Below are 25,596 nucleotides of genomic sequence, written 5' to 3' on the forward strand. Positions count from 1 at the left end.
GGGGTGGAACCTGGAGAGGACAGGATTTGGGGAAGGGAGAAACCGCAGCAGGGTATAATGTTCACTCTCCAAAACAGCCATTTTCTCAGGCAAATTGATTTCTGTGCCCTGAAGATCAGTTGTAATTACGGAGGAGCTCCAGCCACCACCAGGAGGGTGGCAACCCTACTTGCAAACCTGGGCCGTTTCCACACGGCTCCCTGCTGTTCGTAACAACCCAGAATATCGTGAAAAAATCACAGAAGAGCGCGTTTTCTCGTGCGAAATTTGCGCGACGTCACATGACGTTGCGTAAATCTCGCACGAGAAAACGCGATCTTCCACGGGTTTTTTGCGATATTCTGGGTTGTTACAAGCAGCGGGGAGCCGTGTGGAAATGGCCCTGGTCTCCACTGGAGGTCTCTCATCCAATTACTAACCAAGCTAGGTTTGGTTCCGAGATCAGACAAGATCGGGCTTGCCAAGTACCAATTGGCTAAAGTCTGTACCATTGCTACTACCAAATAATGCAAGCTCCCAACCCCGCTTGCCAACAGTGCTCTGCACACAAGCTTTTTAAAAAGTTTTTGCCCATTCTTTAACAAAAAGTTGAGAGGCTGAGTGTTTCTGAGCTGCATGGAGCTTTCTCCAACAGAGGAGGCCAACCTGTGGCATGGACGCCACAAAGGGCACTGCAGGTGAGGGTGGGAGAGTTGTAGTATGAACAGGAGTTGGGTTGTTGGGCCTGGCAGTGGGGCAGAGGCAATCCTACAGGAGCTGTCTTTCCAGTGCTATGCTATGCCTCTTCTATAGCTGTGAAGATGAAAGGCAAAGCCACACCAGAATCACAACTGCATTTACATACAGCTCTTCTAGACAGATCAGTGCCGCACTCAGAGCAGAGAACAAACTCAGTGTTATTATTATCCCCACAATACAGCTGGGGCTGAGAGGAGGGGCTTATCCAGAGCCACTTACTGAGCTCATGGCAATAGTGGGATTCAAACCAGCAGAGTGCTGATATTTGTATCACAACCACTTAACCACTATACTAGGAGTCTGCATACATATAGTTCTGTTCTATGCAGAGTGATAGCCTTCTAAGTCCAGTTAAGTCAATGAGCTTAGAAGGGTATAACTGTTTACACTGGCACTGTTCTTGCAATGTACTCTGGAGCCAACACTATCTCATACTGCTGCATTCTTTGGATTTGACTTTTAAAAAGTATTTGTGGAGAAGATTAGCTAGCTACCATTGCCTTTCTCTGTCATGTCATGCACACTGCTCCTGTGACAGATGTGCTGTCCAATGCCCATTTTCCTCCAATCCTACCTTGCAAGACTCCCATGCCAACCCTGGCCTTCTTGCAGCAGTAGTATCCTCCCTGAGGAGGGCTGAGGCTAGCAGGCTGCTGAATGGCAAAGGTAAAACGCAGCAGAAGGGCTTCAGCTTATCATGAATGGGTGGGATCTGGCAACGCAGTAGTGTATCCAGTGTGAAGACAGCCTAGTGGCTCAATGAGACATCCCCTGTGCAGAGTTCCTTTACGCCATGCTTCCCATGGAACAGAAGTGGAAGCATGCCCCCGTTAGAGCAGGCTTGTGAAAGTAACTGTCAAGGAATGTTTTATTTCTGCTTTTTAGCTAAGAAAAACTGCAATGACGATGGGAACTACCATTTTGCAAGTCTCTGGCGCACAGTAAATAAGTTGTGTGTGTGCACATTCCTACATATTGTAGAAGTTCCTACGATGCCACTAGCCCTGGGATTAAGGGGTCCCTTAAAGGACAAGGGACTGGGCATATGAACCAAGAATTGATTTGCAGATCCTTGATCTTCTTAGGTGCTCCTTGCAAAGTGACCATAGCAATAGAGTTTTTCCTAGTCTTGGGACCTCAACAAATATCCACATGTTCTGCCCCCTCTGAACCAAGCACTGTTTATCTGCCAGAACCACCCAAATTTGTATCACACTTTGAGTTCGCTAGTATCAGGCTCAAAACTCTCTGCATGGCCACAATGCACATGAATGTTTGCCCCTGTAAAAGAGTACCTAGACTTTTCTAGGGATTTGTGCACATCAATCAAATGCAGGAAGAGCAGAAAATGGTTGCATTGCCATTTCTGAAAATGTCCATGTTTGGGTATAAAGAATGAGGCAAGTCTTTTTGTTGTTGTCTGAATCAAATTGTTCCAAGCTGCTGAAGGATGATGCATCTTAGAGACATTGTGTGTGTTTTTGTTTGAGAGGAAGGTTGGGGAGAATTCTGATGCTAACTCAGACAGTGGTCCAGAATAATTCACATCAAAGTCTACTGGAGATTTTTGTTACTCTAATTGGGGGAGGGGTGTCTCTGTCTTCTTGTGAGTTAGAAGAATTAGCACTCCAGGAGATGTGGTGAGAGGGGGTATACCAGGATCGTTCCCTTAGAATACTCTCAAATGAACCAGCAGATGTTTAACAGGAAAGGTTTCTTTATTAACAGAGGAATAAGAAGCAAGCATACATAAAATAGCATAGCATACACACAGAGCTAACTAGAAAATCAGGGAGGAGGAGAGAGAGAGAGAGATTCAAGGAAGGATGATATTTTACCAGTCTAGGAGAGAGGGGACATCTGTAGAGGCAGCAGCGTGAATGACTAGTGCTTTGCGGCAAGAAGAAGGCTCAGATGTGTCTGAGGATGTGCATATGGATCCAAGGAGCACACACAGCATACTGCTGGAGGCAGCCTAGTTATAGTGTAAAATGTATCCTTGGGGCAGAATTACATCTTCTGCTCCTGAAACAATAAATTAATGACTTATCTGGAGGTGAAACAATAAAATGGGAAGGGCTTGATTGTGCATATCTGGGAAGAACTATAGGTAAGAAGGGTGCTTGGTGTCCCACAATTGCCAGACGGGAAGGGCTTATCAGGTCCCCCTGATTGGGAAGATGAGTGAGGTACAGAAGGGTGTTGATGAGATCAAGCAGGAACTCCTGGAAGACCTCTTTGTTTTACTTAAGTGCTTCTCCAGGGCATAGAGGAGCAGTTAGCTAATCTTAACACTCCTTCTGGTAATTTTCCAACTCCAACCAGGGTTGGCATCTGTTCTGCCTGGCCAGGCAGTGTGCTGTGTTTAAGGGACATGAGAAAAAGGGTTAGGATATTCCATATCCATAAACTGACCTTTCAGTGAGAAGAGGTATGACTGCTAACTATTTCTAGTATGGAAGGTTTGCATTTTTTTAAATGTCAGAAATAAGTTCAAACTAAAGTATATGTAGCAACTAACCCCTTGCAGAAAGCTGTGCAGCAGAATCCAGTGTTGAATCTCAATAATGTAACACAGGCTTATATGCCCACCTAAACCAAGAGCCTTTTGGCTGCTACAGACTATAGCTTCTTGTGGTACAGTTTGTTGGGTGTTTTTAAACCTCTGACACCTTCAAGTTCTGTGTATGTTCCTTGTTCATCTTAACTCATGGACCTGTACCTCATGTTGCTCCCACTCCAGCAAGTAGGACCAATACATAAAACAGCTTTTGTGCATGGATTGCCTCGCTGGTAGATCTCGGCAAGTTAAAAATTCATGTTATCCATAGTGTAAATGCCTTCATTTAATACCCATTACTGTGGCTCTTCAGTAATTCTTCTTGGATTGGATTCATGAATGCATTCATTAACTGGTGGTTGGAGTCCTCAGTTTGATAGCACTGATCAGTTGTTTGTTAAAGAAGGGTAACAGAATCTTAATCCATGTTCCACAAGGATTGTCAGAGTGCAAATCTGGTCTTTGATGAAGCACCCCGCATGTCTGTCTCCCTGTATAGCATTCCTGTGATCCCAAACCTTCAGAAGCATATGCAGTATGTCCTCATCCTAGCTAGATAAGGCTGAAATCATTCAGCTGCAGAATTCAGTTTCAGCGGCCGATGTGGTAGGGAAAGATACCTTCTTAAGGACTTCCTTAACATTACCTCAATAAATCTGTATCATAGAAAGTAATATATGGACGTGGCTTCCTTGGAGGCAGTTTGCACACATCCTGAAAATAAGTAGCATCTGCTTGGATTTCAACTTTTCACTATCACAAAGGTTTGGTGTAGTGGCCAGTTTGTTGTAGTGGTTAGACTGTCAGACAAGGATCTGGGAGACCTGGGTTTGAATCCACACCCTGCAAGAGAAGCTTTGCTGGGCAACCTCAGTGGGTTGTTGTGAGGGCAAAATGGAGGAGAGGATGAGGATTATAAACTGTTCTGGGTCCCTCCATTAGGGAGAAAGTTGGGGGAGAAATTAAGTGAATAGAAAGACCCTCCTACAGCAGTTCTACAATGAAACAAATTATCAAAGGAATGACACCTTACTCATCCTTCTCCCACGCATCCAAATATTTATCCTCTAAGACAGCTTGTCCTGAAATTTGACAGGGGAAGTAAAAGTGGAGGAGGAAGAAATATGGAGGAGTAATTTGAGAACATCCTGGATATAATCACTTAAAAGACGCCTGATTCCTTTTTCTGATGCCTGTTCTAGCAGCGTATCTGTGTGTGGCAAGCAGGATTTCTTGGACAAGTCCAGCTACTGCAACTAAAGAGTGAATTTATTCCAAAGGTTAAGTGTACTGACCTAGGCTGTCATCACCACTCGCACTGCCGCACTGTATTTGACTTTTGAGGTATCTTTTCTATCAGTTGCAGTGTTAAGTGATATACATAATGATAGCTATTAGGCAGCTCTTTTAGGAAGCAATGAACATATCTGTTCAATGAACTTCCCGAGCTGGGAAGCTTAGCCGTTGCAGTTTCCCTAATTCATATGAAAATAAGTATGTCCCTCCACAGCATCTGAACAGAGTCTCCTGAAGGTGCCACCCTGCACATGGGCAAAATCAACAGCAGTCCGTATGCGGGCTGTCTCGGTGGTGGCCCCTACCCTGTGGAATGACCTACGTGAGGAGGTCAGGGGAGCTCCCACTGTCCTGGCTCTCTGCAAATGATGCAAAACTGAATTATTTCAAAAAGGCTTCTTACCCAGGTAGGAGGGCTGTCTCAGATGATTCGCTAATGAGTTAAGGACCGTAGACTTCACCACTATGTTGCCTTATGTACTGTTGCTTTAAATATGTGCTGCTACAAGCTGCCTGTGCTTCATGTTTTCTAAAGTCACCTAGAATTGCTTATGTTCTGTTTCAGCATTTCTTCAGCTCTGTATTGGATCCTTGCTAATGCTATGTCTTTGTAAACTTGTATTTATTTACCCTATGGCATTGTTTATGAAAATGTCCTTGATGCTAACTGTACTAATCTCACACTGTGTAATCTGTCTTGAGTCTCAGTGAGAAAGGTGGACTATAAATGACATGAATAAATAAATAAATAGATTTTTGAACTTGGTTAGTGGTATGACCAGACTAAACCCAGATGGAGCTCTGAGGATCTAGTCAGCGTGATGGATATGCACTGACTGAGTGTTCATTGGTTGGCCCTAGTCTGTAGCATTCACAGAAAGGTATGGTTTGGAAGGCATGTGAACTTTTCTGAAGCCAAGAAGGCTGGGCTGTCCCCAAGCTGGATTCTTCCTATGAATCCTACATAAACAAATTCTGCCAGTCTTGGTTTTTGGCTTGCAGATGAGAAAACTGGAGGCACCAAAATCCACATCCTGCAGGACGAAAGATGAGAGAGACAATGTGTGAAGGGTTTTCCTGTGGACATCAAAGATTCTAATATCAAAGACCAAGAGTGCCGTTTTGACTTTTCACACAGGGCCAGCTCAAGCATGTTGGTAAACTGAGCAGTTGCCTAGAACAGTACAATCTCAAGTTATGTGTGCCATGCCAAAAATAATCCACAAGGAGCAGTTTGTCACTACATGCATATAAACTGAGAACACCCAGCTCCTATCTCTTGTGACATGCAAAGGGTTCTGTCATGTGGTCCATTCTATTAATGCAGCAGTTTCTAAAGAAGCTTTAAAGAGATCTTGAACTAGACTCAAGCCCGTACAAAGCACCTTTTGATGTAACAGCATCTTATCTTGCAGCTTTAAATGACAATCTTTTCTTCATGTTAACAAAAACTGCCAAATGTATTGTGGCATACACTCTTGTAAGCCAGAGACAACTTCATCAGATGCAGGATGTGCTACATTCAGGTGCGCAGAAATGTTCTACCTGAAAATTATAGTTGGGCTGTCTGCTTTGGATTGGGAAGCAAGTATCATGGGAAGCAAGTTTCACAGAATGATTTTTTTTGTTTCCCATGCCTTCTTGATGGGCTGAGGTCTATCAGTGAAACAAACCGTGAAGGTTTTTTTTTTCTTTTGGAATGTCTCCAGGTGGAAGAAAAAACTGGGAATAAAAAATAGCAGTTCTACCGCATAAACAGAAGGAAATCGACCCCATTGCCTTCCTTTATTTTCTTTGGAAAATTAAGCCCACAGGAGTTAAATCAGGAGAGGCAGCTGGCCTTGAACTTTTACTCATCCAATCTATTGGGTAGCCTGAAGTGGAACAGGAAAAGTCATGTCATCTACCCCCCTACACACACACACAACTGCCCCAACAAAAGCCATTATCTCTCTAAGGAAGTATATCACAACAAGGCCATGACCTTCAAAGCTGGGGGAAAAACCCACCAAAGGAAACTCTGACCAACCCAAACAAAGCTCTTTGTTGGGGGGGGGCAGGAAACCTGTGTTTATTTTATAGGGTTCTTGCCCACCCAGAAGAACACATAAACAGAGCCAAACCAAAAATTCAGCACTGTCTCTGGACCTCTTCCCTTCAAAGTTTAAATAAAAAACAGGGCTATCTGAAAACACAAACAAGGCATCATCTCTTGCCCTCAAGGCCTCTTTCCTCTTGGTGTCTAATGATGGCTTGAAGTGCCCTCACTTTGCCCTTCTTACAGAAAGTCCAGCTTCCTTGGAAAACAGTTTAGCAACACTTGATTACCTCCATTCAGAAGCAGAGTCCCTGATGGGAATTAAAGAAGGTTCCAAACATCAACACTGGACCTGCTGGGTCTTTGCTTCTCCAAGTGTGCCCGTGAGCAGGAATTCCCAGATGTCTAGATCACAACAGCCTTTACAGATACAGGTCACTAGACCAGCAGCCCTGGGACAAGCTGAAGATAATGCAGTTAACCAGAACAAAGGATGACTTCATTCTTGAAGAAATAACAGAGAGTCATGGGGCATCTTGAAGACTAACAAATCTATTGTAATTTCTTTTTTTTCCTCCTCAAATTTTATTTTTGATTCCAAGATTTACAACACATCATATTGATGTTTCATATGAGTTACAATATAACTGAGAATGAATTACAGATATCAAGTCATATTATCAGAGCCAATTAAACATAATAAGTTTAAGCTAATACAACAAGCTACAAATGAGAGAGATGAGCAGTAACGTTCTACTAATGATGTCAGTATGTACTCCATGGCTGAACATTGCACACAACAGAGAGTAACCTTAGAAATCTTATACAGTTAAGATAGCTAAATTGTATGGATATAAAAGTTTCAGATAGTCTGGGTTTGAGGGTAGAATATCCTCTTTGGTAATTTGCTCAAGAAATGGGGGCCCCAGACTTACCTGGCGCCACCCGTTGCCGCTGGTGGGTGGAGGAGCAGGGGTTGCGTCGGCTGCCGTGCTCGCTGGCTCGCCCGGCATGCCCCGGGCGAGCCAGCAACCAATCAGTTTAAACTTCGGGCCAGCCAATCGCGGCGGCCCGGAGTCGAGCCGACGGTGGGCAGGGTGGGCCCCGGGGCCCCGGCAGCAGTCTCCTCTAAGGTCTGGCGGCCAGGTATTTAGCTGGCTGCTGGACCCGCCCTGCCCACTTCGTCGGCGGTGTGCGAGCTCCCACCCTCCTCTCCCTGTTCCTTTTGTTAGTATTCGTCACAACTATTAGGCGGTTGGGCATTGGATCGGATCCCATTTGTTGGGGAGCCGGGCCCTCGGTCGCAGGCTCCCCAGGCAGGGGATTTCCATAAGGAATCTTGGGAGGGAGTTATGAAGGCACGCCCAGCTCGGGGGCTGCCGGGGCATTCTCCCTCCCAGGTGGCAGGGGGATCACCAAGGGTGTACACCAGGTGACCTCCCCCCTTTACAATGCCACTTCTTGGTTCCCCCCCCTCAGCCGGCACCTGGGGGGGCGGGGGGTCATCGGCTGGCAGGCGGGTCAGCCGATGCAGTCCAGAGGATCCGATCCACATGCTGCGCCAATACTGTTGCTGTTGTTATGTTAATAAAGTTGTGGCCATTTTTCTCCCAGCCGGTGTGTGTGTGCTGTTATTTTGCCGCGCGTCCCTTCACGCTCCTCTTCCTCTCGGCCATAGGCGGTAAATGGGAGCCATTTCAACGAACCCAGTTGTTTCAGGGTAAATTTCAGATTGGAGAAGACCCTCTGAAATCTTTTCCATTATCAGATGATCCCATATTTTCAAATACCATTTGGATATCGTCGGAGCAGATTGTGACTTCCATTTTAGAGCAATTGCTGTTTTTGCTGCCACTAAGAGGCTGATGATTAATTCACATATAATTTTTGGTATAGAGATATCGCCAGTGATTTAGAAAAATAAGCTTAGGAAGCAATGGAATTGTATGTCCTATTATTTGAGTTATTTGTGAAAGAACCTCATTCCAGAATGCTTTGATATATGTACAGCTCCACCAACAGTGTGCATAGGAAACTACCTAGCGTATTGAAGCCAATTCTCAGTCTTTTATGATGCCACAGGAATTTATTAATTGTAGATTGCCACTGTTTCAGTGTTTTGGGGGGTATGGCAATAGGAATAGCTCGGAATAGGAACAATATTTTAGGAAGAACAAAAGATTTGATCAGATGGAACTTGTCTGACCAAGATCTGATTTTATCTCTTGGAATTTCCCAAAATGGTTAATTTTTAGCAGGTGGTTAAGATTTGGAGGAATGTGTATCCCAAGATAGGAGAGATGTGTGTTTATCCATTGAAAGTCATATAGTTGATGTAAATGCACTTCAGAAATATAAGATAAATTGACAGGTAAAAGACAGGATTTGGATTGATTGATTTTCAAACCTGAGATCTGACTAAAAGCTGTGATGTTTTTTTGCAGATGAGGAAGAGATTGTTCCGGTTTTGTGATGTAAAGAAGTATATCATCCGCAATTTCGTACTGACTATGAAATCTAAGACTCCTGTACAGAGGATCCATTGGTCCCTAAACTTTATACCATGGGCTACTGAGATCAGTCAAATTATTAAGAATCACTGGCACTTAGCACAACATCTCCCGGGATGTTCTATGACACCTATGATAGGCTTCAAAAAACTAATAGCCTTAGGGACATGTTGGTCAGTGTTGACATGGAAGATCCTGAGAAAAGATGAGAGAGTCCCAGAGGACATTTCAGCTGCGGACACTGTAGCGTGTGTCCCTTAGTGATCCAGGGCAATTCATTATCCTTTCAACAGCCTAATAGGGACATAGAACTTAAAGTTTTCTCCACATGTAACACCCATGGAGTGATATATCTTATTAAATGCCCATGCAAGAAAATCTACATAGGAAGTACCAGTAGAGCCATTTGGATCCGGATCCAAGAGCACCCGTCTAAGATTAGGAGAAAGGCCATGGACAATCCGCTTACTGCTCACTTTCAACAATTACAGCATAATGAGCAGGATATAAGATTTACAGTGCTGGAAGTAGTCCATGACAAGGAAGGGAGGATCTCTATGAAAAAATTGCTCCAGCATGAGACCTTTTGGATCTTTAATTTAGGGTCGTTAGCACCTAGGGGACTGAATATGGATCTTGATTTGTCGTGTTTCCTTTAAGAGATTTGGTCTTGATGAACTGACAGGACGTGGCTCCTTTAAATGTGATAGGCATTAGAAGAGCAGGCAGAATGCCCACCATTTACAGACATTGCATCCGCCCAGAGCAGACCAGATACTTTGTGTGTAAGTGACGTTTTCTAATTAGAAGTAAGTATAGCACATATGCTTGATAAATTTCGTTAAAATTATGGACAGGGTTGCTTCCAACAGAATCATTTCTATTTGATTTCGATATTGTTGCCCCTGAGAAAGCTATCATCGCAAAACAAATATGGCTAATGATTTGTCGGGCAAGCCGCAAGCAGCTCCCCATGGAGAAGGCATGACCACTCCTCTGAATTTTGGGCTTGTTGCCAGCAGACACTGGGGCGGGGAGTTTATTGTGGACACTGGATACTTAATAATAAATAGAGAACTGACTCTCACATGTATAAAGGACAGCCTTGTGAACTATAAGAGATTCAAGACAGAATATATATGATTTATTGTGAGCCTGTTGGCCATTTATGACAGATTTATCTGGTTGTTATTTATTGATTGGATTATTTATTGACTGATTGGAGTATTTATGTATTGACTGTTTGTACTGATGTATTTACTGAATTGAATGTATTTATTGGGAACACTTTGCACTTTGTTCACTGCCAGCACTTTATAGTAAAAAAAATGTTTATAATTGCTGCATTTACAGGTTCAATATTTTGATTGTAGCAGGGAGAAACCTATATTTCTGTTACAGTTATATCTCCCTAGCATGCCTCTTGTTGGTTGGTACTTAGAAGTTTACTATAGATTTTTTTCCTTCCTCTTTCCTTGTGTAATCTCTCTAGATGGTTAATTTTTCCCAATAATTCTGATTTGTAAGCGTTTCTATGCTTTTTCAAGTATGACGACATCAAGACTAAATGGCCTCTGAGAACTGCCTTCAGTGCATCCCTTGTCATGGATGGGGAGGTCACATGGGAGCCATTGTCTTTCAAATATTGCTGAATACGAAGTTCGATTTCTTTAGCATATTCTTCATTATATATGAGAGATTTGTTCAGCGACCAGTGTCTGTCAGCTGTAGATCTGGAGTCCATTGACAATAGGAAATTTACACAGGCATGATCAGACCATATGATGTTGCCAATTTCAGAGTTTACCACCTTGCTAATCAGGGATTCAGATATGAGAAAAAATCAATTCTGGTGTACACATTGTGTCGCGATGAATAATATGTAAAGTCTCTGTTGGAATTGTGCATTAGACACCAGATATCAACTAAATGTGTGTTTATCTTCCTCTTAGTTTTGCATTTATTTAGATATGTGCAATCTAACTCATGATTTACAATATAATTAAGATCACCTCCAATGATCACTTCCTCTTCCTGAACATTTCTTAATGTGGATAGAGTTTCCTCTAAGAATTTCATTTGATTGTTGTTTGGAGCATAAACCAAAGCTAATGTGGTAATTAGTTCATCAAGGAGACCTTTCACAAAGATTAAACAACCGTGTGGATCTGTTAACGTAGCTCTGTGTTGGAAGCGGACATTCTTGGAAATTAAAACTGCTACACTGTGTGCCTTTGACATACCTTTTGCATGGTATTGATATTGTATCCAGTTGACTTTCAAAATAGATTGATCAGAGGATCTCAAGTGGGTTTCCTGGAGTAATATGACGTCTGATCACAATTTGGATAAGTTTGATAGCATTCATTTCCTTTTAATTATGCTGCTAAGACCCCGTACATTAAAAAAGGTTATATTTAACTTGGAATACATTTCTGATGTGGAATAGATCTACCCACTCTGATTTTTGTACGACAATCAACCCTTCTCCCCTAGAAAGCTAAATAGCAAAATTGATCAATAAGTGTAATATCTGATTTCCTTTTATTGCTAAGGTTAGTAATTTAACTACAGCAAGATAAATATGATTAAATAGATAGATATTAGGAAATTATGTTTTTAAATTGTATATACTTATATGCTTCATGTTTTAAATGGTTGTAAAATGTGCACTTAAATTTTATGGTAAATGTACTGGCTAAGTGCTGTAATAAAGAATACTACTACTGATTAAATAATTATTGCTATATATAAGACTGGATAAATATAAACAGAACTTACACAAAATTAATTTTATAGAAGTAGCAGAACACCTCTCAAGTGTTCTACCTTTCCTCTGAGGACTTCTCTTTTTTGAAACAGTAAACATAATACTTAAAGTTATAACACTGAACCTTATTCAATCTCACCCCCACCTCCCATTGTGTTAAACATAAATACTTTGTTTATTGCTTGATTTGATGTACAGTAAACCAATGAGGTAATAGAGAGTCCAGACAGATTAAAGATGCAAACAACTAAAACAGCCCTCTACAACCTCAGGAGAAACAGACTCTACCCAGGTTACCAGAGTTAACTCCAATACGAAAGAACTATAAATAAACAGGGAAGCAGAACTAGATAAACTCTCCCCCCTCCCCTCCCCAAACCTCAAACAGCAAGGTAAAATAAATGATACTAATCTTGACCATGACCAGGGCTTTTTTTCAGTGGGAACGTGGTGGAACGGAGTTCTGGCACCTCTTAAAAATGGTCATATGGCCGGTGGCCCCACCCCCTGATCTCAGTGGTGTGGAGGGCAATCTAAACTCCCCTCTGTCTGGAGATCAGGGGGCGGGGCCACCGACCATTTGACCATTTTTGCAGGGGGCAATTTAAACTTTTAAAAACTCCCCTCTTGTTCCAGCTGACCCAAAGTGACATCATTGTGCGGTCTTAAGTTCCACCACTGAGTTCCACCACCTCTTTTCCCAGAAAAAAAGCCCTGACCATAACTACTTTAGTGGAAACTTAAAAACAACTAGAAGTCAGCAATAAGGAGTGTTTTACCATGTTATGAAGTAATGGAGCAGTCAGGCATGATGGACTGGTATTTTACTACCCTTTGGAGGGGCTGAAGGTTGCATCATCTTTCTTTTCTGAGAAGTTTTGTTGAGATTTGTGGGTAAGTTGACACGAATATTTTGCAGTAATGCAAGACTCATGCCTTGATCTATCACATAGTAGAATTTGTCCAAGTATCTTACTTGCAGTTTTGTTAGGTTTATCCACTTATATTCTATATGTGCTTGTCTTAGTGCCTCCGTAACTGTTTTTAACTCTTGCCACCTGTATAAGACCTGTGGGGAGAAGGTCAGGAAATATCAAGATCTGTTTGCCTTTAAAGTAAAATGAGCCTCAGGACCTGGCCATTTTAATATTTTCTTTCGAGATCTCATGTCAAGGAAGGTTGTTAAAATGTCTCTGGGACCCCTAAACTTTGGCTGATTTATGGGTCCCAGATGAAAAGCTTTAGTTATTAAGGGGGACACTCTATCTCTAAGTGTAGCTCTTGTGCCAGCCAATTTGCAAGGAAGATTGGTAAGTCTACATTGGCAGCCAGTTGTTCATCAAAGCTCCTAAATTTTAAATGGGTCTGCCATGCCGATGATTCTAAATTCATTACTCTGTCTTGAAGGCGGTCATTTTCTTTTTGAACTGTGTGTAGCTCTTCTTGTAAGGTTATTCCTAATTCTAATGCACAGTCTGCTTTCGGAGTGACAGTATTCAGGGAGATTTTAAAGTCAGCAAATTGATCGATTAATGGTTTAATAAGGGCAGACAAGTTTTCTGGAATTCTTTGTGCCATATTTGTTAATAATGCTGTGTTGGAGTAGTCTTCAGACCTACCTCATTTTCCTCAGTCACCATTTTAATGCCTTCTTCCTCTTTCCCATCTTTTTCTTTTTTTTTGGATGTCTGTGACAGCAAAAAGAAGTTCTGTATTTGTTTAGAATTCGATTTAGGTTTGTCAGATGCTTGTTTGCCCATATTATTGGCAAGTGAAAAGTTGTTAGTTCATTAATTAATGAGGTTCAGGGATTAAGGAGGGTTGGAGCTTTCTTCTCAGGTTTCCATCTTCTTCACTGCCAAAGCCTTGCCCCTATTTTTAATTTCTTATGAGCAAGAGGCCACTTTTGTCAGGTGCAATTCTGAAGAAGCTGGCCACTTGGGTTAGAAGCCAAGGTACTTGCAGCTTTATTAGGCTTCAATAAGTAACTGCCCCCTCATATGTGCAGTTATACTGTGGCAATATTAGCTTGTACCCTCCTCCCCCCACCTGTTTACACTCTGACTGGGAAAGAGTGGAAGGCGATGCCATCTTGATGCTATTGTAATGTTTGATTGTACATACATACTGACGACCATGGTTTTAATGTTAGCTAAATGTTTATTTTTGTAATATTATGCTGCTGTAACCCACCCTGAGTCCGCTCGTGGGGAGGGAGGGCTATAAATCGATCAATCAAACAAACAAACAGATGTCACAGAAGTGATGTCATCACGCAGTGCTGGGAGCGTGCGTGCACTGCGCGCACTTGTGAGTGGCCAGTCTTCAGTTGCCCTTGGCGCCGGCAACCGTAGATCCGGCCCTGAGTGCACATAATGTATAATTTCCGGTAACAGACTCTTCAGTTGTAGGGAGATTACTTTGCTGTGTATTTGAGGATTTGAGGATCTCTCATGAAATCTCATGCCCAAATGAATCTTGTTAGTCTTTAAGGTGCTACTGGGTTTTGAGTAAAACATGGGCCAGTGGGTTAGAGAGCCAGCAGGTGGATTACACCTAGAAAACTAGAACCACAACCAAAGCAATCAGAGCTTATGATAATGTAGACAGAGCTAGCCTAGAGCTATCAACTCTCACTTCCCCATAATTTCAGGCTACAGGATTTCCCTGTCATCTGAGATTCTTTAACTGAAGATTGCAAATTACGTGTCCTACCAATTGATTCATTGTTTTTATTTACTTCACATACCCTGCTTTTCTCCCCTGTGAGGGCCCAAAGTAATAATAATAATAACATTCGATTTATATGCCACCCTTCAGGACAACTTAATGCCCACTCAGAGCAGTTTACAAAGTGTTATTATTACCCCACAACAATCACCCTGTGAGGTGGGTGGGGCTGAGAGAGCTCCAGAGAACTGTGACTCACCCAAGGTCACCCAGCTGGCTTCGTGGTGGAGTGGGGAATCAAACCCAGCTCTCCAGATTAGAGTCCCGTGCTCTTAACCACTACACCAAACTGGCTCTGGTAGGGTTGCCAGGCCCCCTCAATCTCCCGGTGGGGGGGACAGGGGCCTTGCACTTACCTTTTGGGTGAGGGGGGTGCGCGTGCCCCCACAGGCATGATGATGTCACTTCGGGGTGACATCATTGCGGGACCGGGCACTGCAGAATGCGCCCGAAATGGGCCGTTCTGACACAGATAGGGCCCAGTGTTCCTGCGCTCCACAGCACCTCAAAATGGGCCTGATCCGTGGCAGAATGGGCCTGTTTTGGGCGCTGCAGAGCGCAGGAGTGTTCCTGTGCTCTGCAGCACCTCAAAACCGGGCCCGATCCGTGGCAGAATGGGCCCATTTTAGGTGCTGCGGAGCACAGAAGCGCTCCTGCACTCTGCAGCTGCTGAAAATGGGCTGATCTGCCGTGGATCGGGCTCGTTACCTGCTGGTCAGGTAAGTGGGGGTGGGGTGTGGGGAGCGGGGGCGGGATATCCCCCGCCCCCACCAGGGGTCTGTGATCCCTAGCCAGAAGGTTACATTGTTCTACTTGTCTCCATTTTACCCTTGCAACAACCCTATGAGGTAGGTGAGGCTGAATGTGTGTATGGCTGAAGGTCGCCCACTGAGCTTCCATGGCAGAGAGGGGATTCAGATCTGGGTGTCTCTGATCCAAGTCTTACACTTGAATTGCTACACCACGCCGATTCTCACTGATCTCTGGCTTCTTCTTTAAGATCATAGGCTGAAGTGAACAGGAAGACGAGGAACAGAAATATTCAGTTGGTAGACTTCTGTGGTATGAAGTAAAGAAAAGTAATGGACTAGTTTCCTTTCTCACTGCCTTTCTCACTCAGTGGAGATTACAAAGTAAAGAGAGAGGGGAAAATCTAATAATTAATCACACGGTATAGGACATCATATGAATAATGTAGTAGGACTAGGAATACAAATTTAAATAATGTGAACAACAAACTGCAGTGTAGAATGCATACAGGTGTGCAGAACCCACTCCCACATGAAGCTGTCCCTCTGGACCATTCTATCCCACTGTTAATCAATTTTATTATAAGAATGCCCTTCTGAACATTTCTGTTTTGCACATTTTGCAGAATGTTGGAGCCTTCCTTCCCTCCTCAGGTCAGGAGGTTCCCCACGGTAGGAGCCATGACAATGTACAAGAGCAGGCAGTCGCCAATCTTACCAATTTGCAAGGGAGAACTTGTATAAGGATTTATTCATGACTGAAGCTGCAATGGCACACATAAAAGGAGTGGCAATCCCTCAGGTATGTGGGCCATTAGCTATGAAGGTTTTTTTAGAGGATAACCTTGAATTGAGCCTGGTAACTGATTGGTAGCCACTGGAGCAACTGCAGGATGGGTGTGAAATACCTATTCTGCCTGGTATCCAGTAATAATTGAGCTGTGGCATTCTCTATCACTTCAAGGAGTCCCAGGTAGAGCAGTCTAGCCTTGAGGTAACCATGGCATGGATCCACATGGCCACGTTGGCCAACAAACAGTAAAGGGGCCACTGCTGGGCTAAGTGAAAGTAAAGTTTTGTTTTGAAGTTGCATTTGCTTGCTTCTCCAGTAGTAATTCTGGGTCCAGTATAACCCATTGGGCTCTTAAACCACTGTATCTCATCTGGACCCTTACTTCCAAATTCTTCTTCTCCATCCTCAATAATATGGCATGATTCACCAGATCAAAGGCTGCTGATAGATCCAGTAAGAGTGACAAAGGCACAGCCTTTGTCTACATTCAAATTTGCATTATTCGCAAAGTATTCACACTAGTCACTCTCAGCAGGTCATTTTCTTTTCAATAGTCCCAGGGCTGTACACTCTTCTATGCCCGAGCCAAGTCTTATTCTATGGTTGCACATGCCTAATGGAATGGGCTACCAAAGGGACAATTTCTTCTGCAGATGTTTAGGAGGAGCTGTATGACTATTGTATTTGCAATAGCTTTCAATATTGTGAGATTCCCCCCCCCCTTGAGTGGTATTATTGGGTGGATTCCCCTCCCCCAATCTGGTGGTGTGAGGTAACCCCCACCCCTAGAGGGGGCATATTTTCATAAGCAAATATAAAAACAAATTAAGGCCAATATTTAAAATAGATGAAAGCAATGATTAAATACGAACTATTTCAGTGGTCTTAAATGTCATTGCCTATGTGTAAACATACTACATAGAACCTACTTTGAATTTACTCCAACTTAAAATTCTCTTTTACTCACTCTTCAATCTTTCTGCCTCCAGATGAGATTGTTCCAAATGCTACTGGCCCAAGCAAGCGCTTCACTTTATACAATCATTTCTGCATTTTATTGTGAAGCATAAAACCATCCTGCCCAATCCACCTACATACCAATTCATTATAAGACAGAATAGCCATGCTATGAACCAGTTTAGCAGCATCTTTTCCCCCTGGAAATTTAAATTTCAAACACATTTGGGAAGTGCTGCAAAACTTTATGATCTGTCCTTTGATACCAAGAGTAGGGAAAGGACTATTTGATGTGAAAATTTTAATATTTTAAGTTTTTTAAAAAATAATTCATCAAAACAAAAACATCAATGTTTTGTTCGAATTTTAATTATGGTAACTTAGCCATAAGATCAGAAATTGCCACAGCAAAATTCAGAGACTTGAATCATTTTATAAAAAGAAGCCCAGTACAGCCAGCAACATCACAAGTTTAGGGTGGAGATGAAACGGCAGACTCAGCAGATTTAATTGGAACAGAAAGTTCTTTTAATACTGCTCCCCTCCCCGCCCCATTAAAGCACATGCTAAGCTGTCCAGATATATTTAGGGCTCCTGTACAAAAGCTACATTTGTACAGGGATGTAGTTTTCAATGACAATTTTATGCTGATGATCTCTTCTTCCCTCCTTCCAACAAACCTCTCCAGAGAAATTCACTGGAAGTCCATATTTTGCAGCAGATAGAACAATCCCAAAGACAATTATGCATTCTTCTGGAACTACCTGTGTGCATAGAAATATTTACTAGTAACCGCCCCCCTCTCAATCAGTCCCTTGTTAAAGTCATGTAAACAATTTTGCATCATTACTGAAATGTGTTTTTTAGAAGATTCACTCAGGACTGCAGCACATTTTGTTCTTGATAAAACTACTGTTTTTACAACTACTGATCTTTAGAGTGAAGACTGTGTAGAGGAGTTGTCCAACAAATCATGTCTATCACAGGAACACTACTGTTTCCAAGAAATTTGTACCACAATTATAAAAAGGAAAACTAAAAACACACACACTTTTGCCCACATTTCCTTTTTCACAGGAAGAGAATTTTAAATTCAAGAATCAAAATCAATATAATCCAGAATCAGCAAACTCTTGACTACAGACAGTATAGGCCCTTCCATTGAATTCCCTGAGAAAGATGGAATATAGATGTTTTAATAAATAAAAGTCAAAGCAGACTGAGAGGCTTGGATTTGCAGCACTGGGGAAGGGGAGGATAACAGCATTATGTAATACCTGTTAAAGGTGACACCGCACACCCTCTCATCTTTCTAAGAAGGCTTGTTCTAAATGTTTTTTAACCAGGAAGCTCTTGGCAATTGGGCTTATTCAGCTCTAGATGATTGTGCCATGCAGAAAACTTTCATCAAAACAATTTATTTTTAGATCTTACTCAATACCTGAATATTTCCTTGATGACACCTGAAAAAACAAGGAGTGACCCAAGCAGACAAGCAGAGGCAGAAACCACTAAGTTATTATTCAGGTATATTTTTTATTTATGTAGGTCTTGATAGATAATAAATAAGACTATACTACTTTAATAACTGATGTTTTCATGCATGTAACACATTCAATAGTGCTGGCTTATGTTTCTGTTAGGACATATTAAGAGGAGGTATTTGGCATTAATAATATGGACAACTTCAAAAAATCATAGCACAAATTCTCTCTGCTATTAAAGTTTTTTACATTTCCTTTATACAACTTCAAATATTAATATCCTTTTTAAATCCTGGCTTTTACTTTCAATAAGTAAGCCTGGTGGGAAAATAAAACTGCCAATAAATAGCATTCATCATTTATACAGCCATTCATAATTTTTTGCCCCATTTATGCAAAGCTATGTTGATTTCTAGAAGGGAGGAAAAAACCAGCAGAAGTTTAACTTGTTAAACTTATTCAGTGCAAATGCCAATCTAGTCCTGAAAGTGCACAGGGCACAAAACCCACCTGAACGTTCCCTGGCACAATCTCCAGCAAACTGAATGGGAAGTTCACAAGGACACTGCTTCCTGTGCAAGCTCCTTTTCATTGCGGCTAGTGCAAGGGAATGTCCTTGTGAGCAGTGCCCTAAGGCAGGACAATTGAAATAAAATATGTGGCCAGATGTGTAAACAGATGAATACTATGGCATTTAAGACAAATTTCATTTAATGTGCAGATGCTGCAGTGCTAGACAATTCTTCAGGTTTTTAGGTTGAACACAAGAGGCTTCTGAGTGAGAATCTGCATTTTAACTGTACTAGAATGGGTAAAAAAAGAACTAGCTGATGTAATACATACCAATCCCGTTTTAAAAAAAATATTCTAAATTAACACTGAAAAAGTGTTTTATGTACAGTTTCTCAGTGATACCAGTGTATAGCCACACAGCTGAAGTATAGGCTTTTGTTTTTAAATATAGGTAGCTGCTTACTCAATGCTTCCCCCCACACATTGGATAATAGTTCAAAATCTTCTTTCAGCATCAATTTAATGAAGGGGATCGATCTGTGGTCCAAAGGAGTTCAATGTATGGCCATTTGGTCTGCAAACAGCGCTTGATTGGAGTATCATCAGTCTGTAGCATTGGGTCTTCAAAGCCCATAATCACGGCTGTGCCTTCAACATACATGACCTGCCAGAATGAAAAAGATCTAGCTTAGTTGACCATTTTAGAGAGATTTGAAAAAAATACAAATAATTGATGTAAAGTCTATTCTGATACCAGGTGAGTCCTTAGTTTACATTATACACTATTTATGACTGGACCTCCAGTTTTTAATCTCATGTTTTTAAACTGTGAAAATGCAGCTGTGAAAGGTTCAGATTTGGACTGCAATCATGATGATGGGTGGAAGTTAATCTTTCCCCAGACTATCTACCTGGTAACTTCCCCACAGAGGCTACTAACTGTGATAAGGAAGTATATTGTATCCTTCCCCAGAATCTGGGTGCGCAGGGGGATTTCTACTGGGAAACAGCACAGAGAAATTCTTTTTAACTAGTACTAATACTGTACTAGCTGTATTTTAAATGTTAAAGAAAGCCCTGGGCCAGTCATGCATCTCCCACATATCATGACCCTCAAACTAGCAACATAGTCTACCTCACAAGGTTGTTGTGAGGATAAAACAGAGGAAGTTTTCCTGTTTACCTCAGGAGTTCCCCCTGTCTGCAGGAAATTAGCCCTGCTGTCTCCATGGTTATCAGTGAATCTACACATGGGACATCTCATTCATAACACAGATAGCAGTAGGTGCAATATTAAAACCTATTAATGCAGTGCTTTTGCTAGAGGAATCCCTACAATGTCGAGCATAAAAGCTTCTCTTGCATATGCGGGAACAGAATTTGTCAATCTTTGTGTGGCAACATATTTACACACACTTAAATGTGCTTCCCTGATGATATTTGGAGCTCTAAGGATCTCATAAAAGTCTTAACAGGTTTGTTTTTTCTTATGACTAAATAGATACGTTTATCTTCAGTGATAATTTGTGTGTTTCCTTCCTAATTTGTTATTTGTTCTTTTGTAGAAATCAGCAAAATAATGATTGTTTATCAGATGGAGAGCTGGCATCTTGGAAGTAACATGAACACAGCTTGCTTCATTTGAGAATTTGTTATTACATTCAACTGCAATTCTAATTGAAGTACCAATTCAAATTTGGTACAGCTCTGTCTTTTTTTGTCTCAAGCAGCCATACCTTTTCATTATAATTGGATTGCTTCAGTCCATTGTAGTGATATACAGGGAATGATTCTTGAACCTTGGAGTCCTAAATACAAACACAAGATTGTCAGTTTCAAATCACAGGTTCGTATCGTGGAGCAGATTTCTTCCCTTTCTTTAGTCAGAAATTATATTTTGTTGTTACATATGGGAAGAACACTTGCAGGTCAGGAAATAAGTGGTATCAGGAAGTTCTTTTAGGCCCCTAAAATTAGGAACAAAAGGAAAGTATACTGACTGTAAGAGCCAGTAGGGTGTATCGGTTAGACCAGGACCAAGGAATCTGGGTTCAAATCCCCACTTAACACAAAGTTTGCTTTATGACCTTTGGCTTGTCACTCACTCTTAGATTAACCAACCATATCAAACTGTTGCAAAGATAAAACCATGTATCAATATATCTGAGCTGACTGATGGATGGGTGAGATAAAAAAATATGATAGCCCCTTCATTTAGATGAGCAGCTGTGTTGGTCTGTAGTAGAATAGCAAGATTTGAGTCCAGTGGCACCTTAGAGACCAACAAGATTTTCAGAGTGTAATCTTTCAAGAGTCAGAGTTCCCTTTTTCAGATATAAGCTCTGACACTTGAAATCCTACACTCTGAAAATCTCATTGGTCTCTAATGTGCCACTGACTCAAATCCTGCAGCCCCTTCATTGGTTAACTTTCAGTTAGAATCAGACTCAAGCTATCCAATCTGTTTTTCAAAAATTAAGCCTCAAATGACCAGGTTGGGCCAGTTAAGTGCTGAAAACTGCCCGAGCAACTCCACTCTTGCACTTGTCCCAGTACTAAGGAGCCTCTTCCCTACTTGGGATGGAAGGGGGGAGCTGTAGTTAGCACCAGTGTCCTGGTGGTGTTCCTACCACTTTAAATTCAGATGCAGTGAGTGGTTCTTGAGCAACTATACAAACATCGAATGCTTATAAATTACTACAAATATAAATGTATGTATATTTGTAGTGGCTGTCAATAAATAAATAGGGGCCAAAAAAGGGATAATATTTACATCTGATGCTTAAAAAGTGTTATACACATCACTGACCTATACATGTTTACCAAGTGCACCACTGTGAGAAGTGCAAGCATTACCTGTTCAGGGAAAAATTCTTGAAGAAATGGGCCTAGTAATATAATTCCTAGTCCCTCTGGATCTAATTTTGTCTTCATGAGATTGACACTAAGATAAGAAAAACAAAAAAAACATCAGTATGGTGCATTTGTACTCTTGCATGACTAAGTGCTGTGGTTCTGAAACACTTTTTACTGCCAAAAACAATGAAGCTGTTGTATTTAGAATCTTAATGGCAACTGCAAAGGAATGGCATCTTGTTGCCAAAATCTAGTTATTTTTAAACCAAAGTAATCTTATTTAAAATTTACGTGGTAGCAATAATTGAGACACTATGCCTTATTAGGTAAAGCTTTCAGAAAAACCACACTGTCTTAATTCCTGGATTTATACTCCAGAAGACTTACAGTGCAATCCTAAGGAAAGTTACACCAGTCTAAGCCCATTGAAATCAATGGGCTTAGACTGGAGTAACTCTCCTTAGGATTGCACTATTAGTGGATACAGCAGACAGTTCTGAGCATTAACAATTCATCTCTCAAACTATACTGCAAAGACCAACTCTTGTGTTACTTATTTGACAAGCAACAGATGAACAGAATTAACCATAGCCCAAGTACAGCAGATTTACAATGCAATCTTATGAATAGTTACTCTGGTCTAAGGCCATTGATTTCAATGGGATTAGAACACAGCAATTCTGCAGAAGATTGGACTGTGAAACATACTGGCTTGACCCATATAGTGCATCTGCATTGATGCTGCTTAAAGGACACAATGTACTTTTACATTATGTATGCAAGCTATAGTTGGAACTGTATGTTATGTTGCTGGAATAAATACTATTATTAATATAACTTTGTTATTGATATGGGGTTATATTCAACCAATCAGCAGCACAATCTATAGGCAGCAGATTTTCCTGTTTCCCTTCTCACAGCAGAGACTCCCAGAAAATGATAGGATAGATCCCATCCTGATCCTAGCACTCTATAGGGCAGAATGTATTCATTTGTTTATTATACCCCATCTTTCATTTTAGCTCAAGTTCCAGCCTTCCTCCAGTTTAAGGAGTCCACTGGAGGATAGCCACTTAAGTAGGAGGAATAATAGAGGATACCTGGATATCCATGACCTGAGGAAGAAGATAGTAGGGCAAATCCACATGAACTGTGTTAGTGCTTAGTTGGATGCAACCCATGAAGTCTGCTTATTAAAAACAAGTTATACACTTATCTTCACACTTTTATATTACTACAGACAAGCAGTCATTGGCCTGAACCAAATACTTTTTATATGCACAGAATATTTTGCAATAGATCTAGTCTACTTACATTGCATATTCTAAAATGAGAAATGGGACACACTATACCGAACAGGCAATATCCAATGATTCTCTTCTCTCTCTCTCTCTCTCTCTCTCTCACACACACACACACACACACACTTCATAGAACAATCTTCAAAAACAGAAGCTGAAACTCATCCACAAGCATCATTCTTTGTTTTACAGCTGACTCATACTGTATGAACCACAAAAAAAACCCTAATCCTGCAAAATGATATCAAAGTTGAGCTCTGTAAAGATTAAAGATCATTTATGCTTACTATTCAGTATCTGACACAAGGTCTAAAGCCTTCATTACATCTTCTAGAAGTGTATCTGGTATAAAGCCATTATCTGGAGAAAAAAAACAACATACTCTTAATTGGCACATACAAATAAGAATTTTACTTATAAATGTTGGTATGGGCTAGGGTTGTTAAGTAGAATTCTCTTTATTCCTCTGCTGAATTTGTCCCTGATAAACTAATGAGAAATCTAAGAGAATTCGAGGAATTACTATATCTGAAAAAGAAGATTTTAGAAAAAGAAATTCACCTCCCTGTAACAATTCTAGTATGGGCTGATTAGCATGGTCATTCTTGGGCAGGGAAGCAATGATTATTTTTCTACCAACATGATAAAATAACCTATGAAATTACTCCCAGTTAAACTGACAGTTACTGTTTCCTAGAAGCTGAAAACTGTATGTATAAACTTTAAATATGAAACCAGTGAGAGCACATGCTTGGTTTCAGGTTGGCCCTTTCCTTTAAGAGAAGGTGAGATTCCACAATTAAATATGCTTAGGCTTGCACTGCATATCTTACCTTCAGGGTCATATGTCTGAAAGACTCTCCTGGCTTGTTCTGAAGGGGCTTCAGGAGCAACAAGAGCCAAATCCTTTAAGGAAAAAAAAGTGAGATTAAATAATTCAGAGTAAAAATATCTGAAAGTCCTAAATAGAGATGGGCATGAACCGAAATACGAATCAAAGTTTATGACGAACCAGGCCGGTCCGTGGTTCGCGAACTGGCAGTTCGTCAGAGCCCATTTCTGACGAACCGCCACAAACTTTAGGCTGGTTTGTTTGGTTCATTTTTTGATTTGTCACTGCAGACAGCCTGGCACTGATCAATCAGTTTCCTAGGAAACAGGGGATGGACTTCCTGCAGACCTTCTGCTGGCCCGGAAGTGGCTTTCTGCTGGCCCGGAAGTGACATTTTCATGAACCAAACAAACCAGGTTGTGAACCGGGGGAGGTTCATGAAAGTTCGTGGTTTGTGAAATGCAACAACCATGAACTGCACGGTTCGTTTTTTTCCGGTTCATGCCCCTCTCTACTCCTAAGCTTTCTGATAATGAAGAGTGGCAGCTTCCTATTTGAAGCTTTCAGATAAAGAACACTTACCAGGCAGTTACCCAGACAAGTTATCAGGAGGAACTCTGAACAGTCTTTTCTGAGCAGCAGCAGCCTTTCCCAAACATGGGCCATCAACTTCCAGTGTAATACTGTCCAATTGGGTTGAAACAGACTGTACTCCATTACCCAATGGATCCTCTCTATCAATGGTCCCCATTTCATAGGCCATTTCAATGGTCCCCATTTCAATATTCTTGCTTATACAGCACACACACATATGAGGCATCTCAAGATAGCAGGCTGTGGTGGCCCTAAATACATAACAGGAACTATTTGTGTATATGAGGCCCCTCTCATTGTTTAGGGTCTATTTTTCAACAGAAATGGACCATGCAATGAAGGGGAGGTGAGTTAATAAGGTGTAAAAAACAACTCTCCTCCATACTTTACTTGTGAATGGGAGGTTGCCCGTCTTCTACTAGGGCTAATACCATGGGGCAGGATGGGGATAGAATGCAGGGAAATAGAAATTAAGAGATGTTAAAAGAGTCAGATACATTCTCACTGCTGATCACTCGTTTCTCATATGGTTTAGCCCTGGTCTATTAATATTTGTGGTATGCTACCAACTGCAGTGTTCACACATTTAAGACAACAGGGCAGATGCTGACTATCTCCAAGATCATGTACATACAGTGTAGCAATTACCTCTGTTCCCTCTCCGCCAACCCCCTCTTTAGCACTGCCTGCCAGTCCTGCAGTTATCAGGTCAGGATGAGGCAGTAAATGGCTAGGCCTGTTTCAGCAGCCCAGGCCCCTCTTTCTCATTCAACAATGTTAACTGTGTCAAAGACTATCTCCATCCCAAAATCTAAACTACAATGGACAGCTCTGAATTTGTTACTTTTTACAAGTTGCAAAAATCATTCACTTTG

General features: G+C 41.4%; 1 protein-coding gene across 2 annotated transcripts in view; it reads right to left on the bottom strand.

The window, feature by feature from the left end:
- Positions 1-18,680: 18,680 nt before the first annotated feature.
- Positions 18,681-25,596, bottom strand: part of MINDY3 (MINDY lysine 48 deubiquitinase 3) — a 42,417-nt gene continuing 35,501 nt past the window's right edge. For both annotated transcript variants that reach the window (XM_054990779.1, XM_054990780.1), the window contains 5 exons: positions 24,129-24,201; positions 23,583-23,655; positions 21,995-22,082; positions 20,875-20,946; positions 18,681-19,802 (listed from right to left, as the gene is read on the bottom strand). In XM_054990779.1, coding sequence (XP_054846754.1) covers positions 19,653-19,802; positions 20,875-20,946; positions 21,995-22,082; positions 23,583-23,655; positions 24,129-24,201 — 456 coding nt within the window. In that variant the 3' untranslated portion in view covers positions 18,681-19,652. The remainder of the gene's footprint in view (positions 19,803-20,874; positions 20,947-21,994; positions 22,083-23,582; positions 23,656-24,128; positions 24,202-25,596) is intronic.

Source organism: Eublepharis macularius, chromosome 11, assembly GCF_028583425.1.
Source record: "Eublepharis macularius isolate TG4126 chromosome 11, MPM_Emac_v1.0, whole genome shotgun sequence".
NCBI classification, from domain to species: Eukaryota; Metazoa; Chordata; class Lepidosauria; order Squamata; family Eublepharidae; genus Eublepharis; species Eublepharis macularius.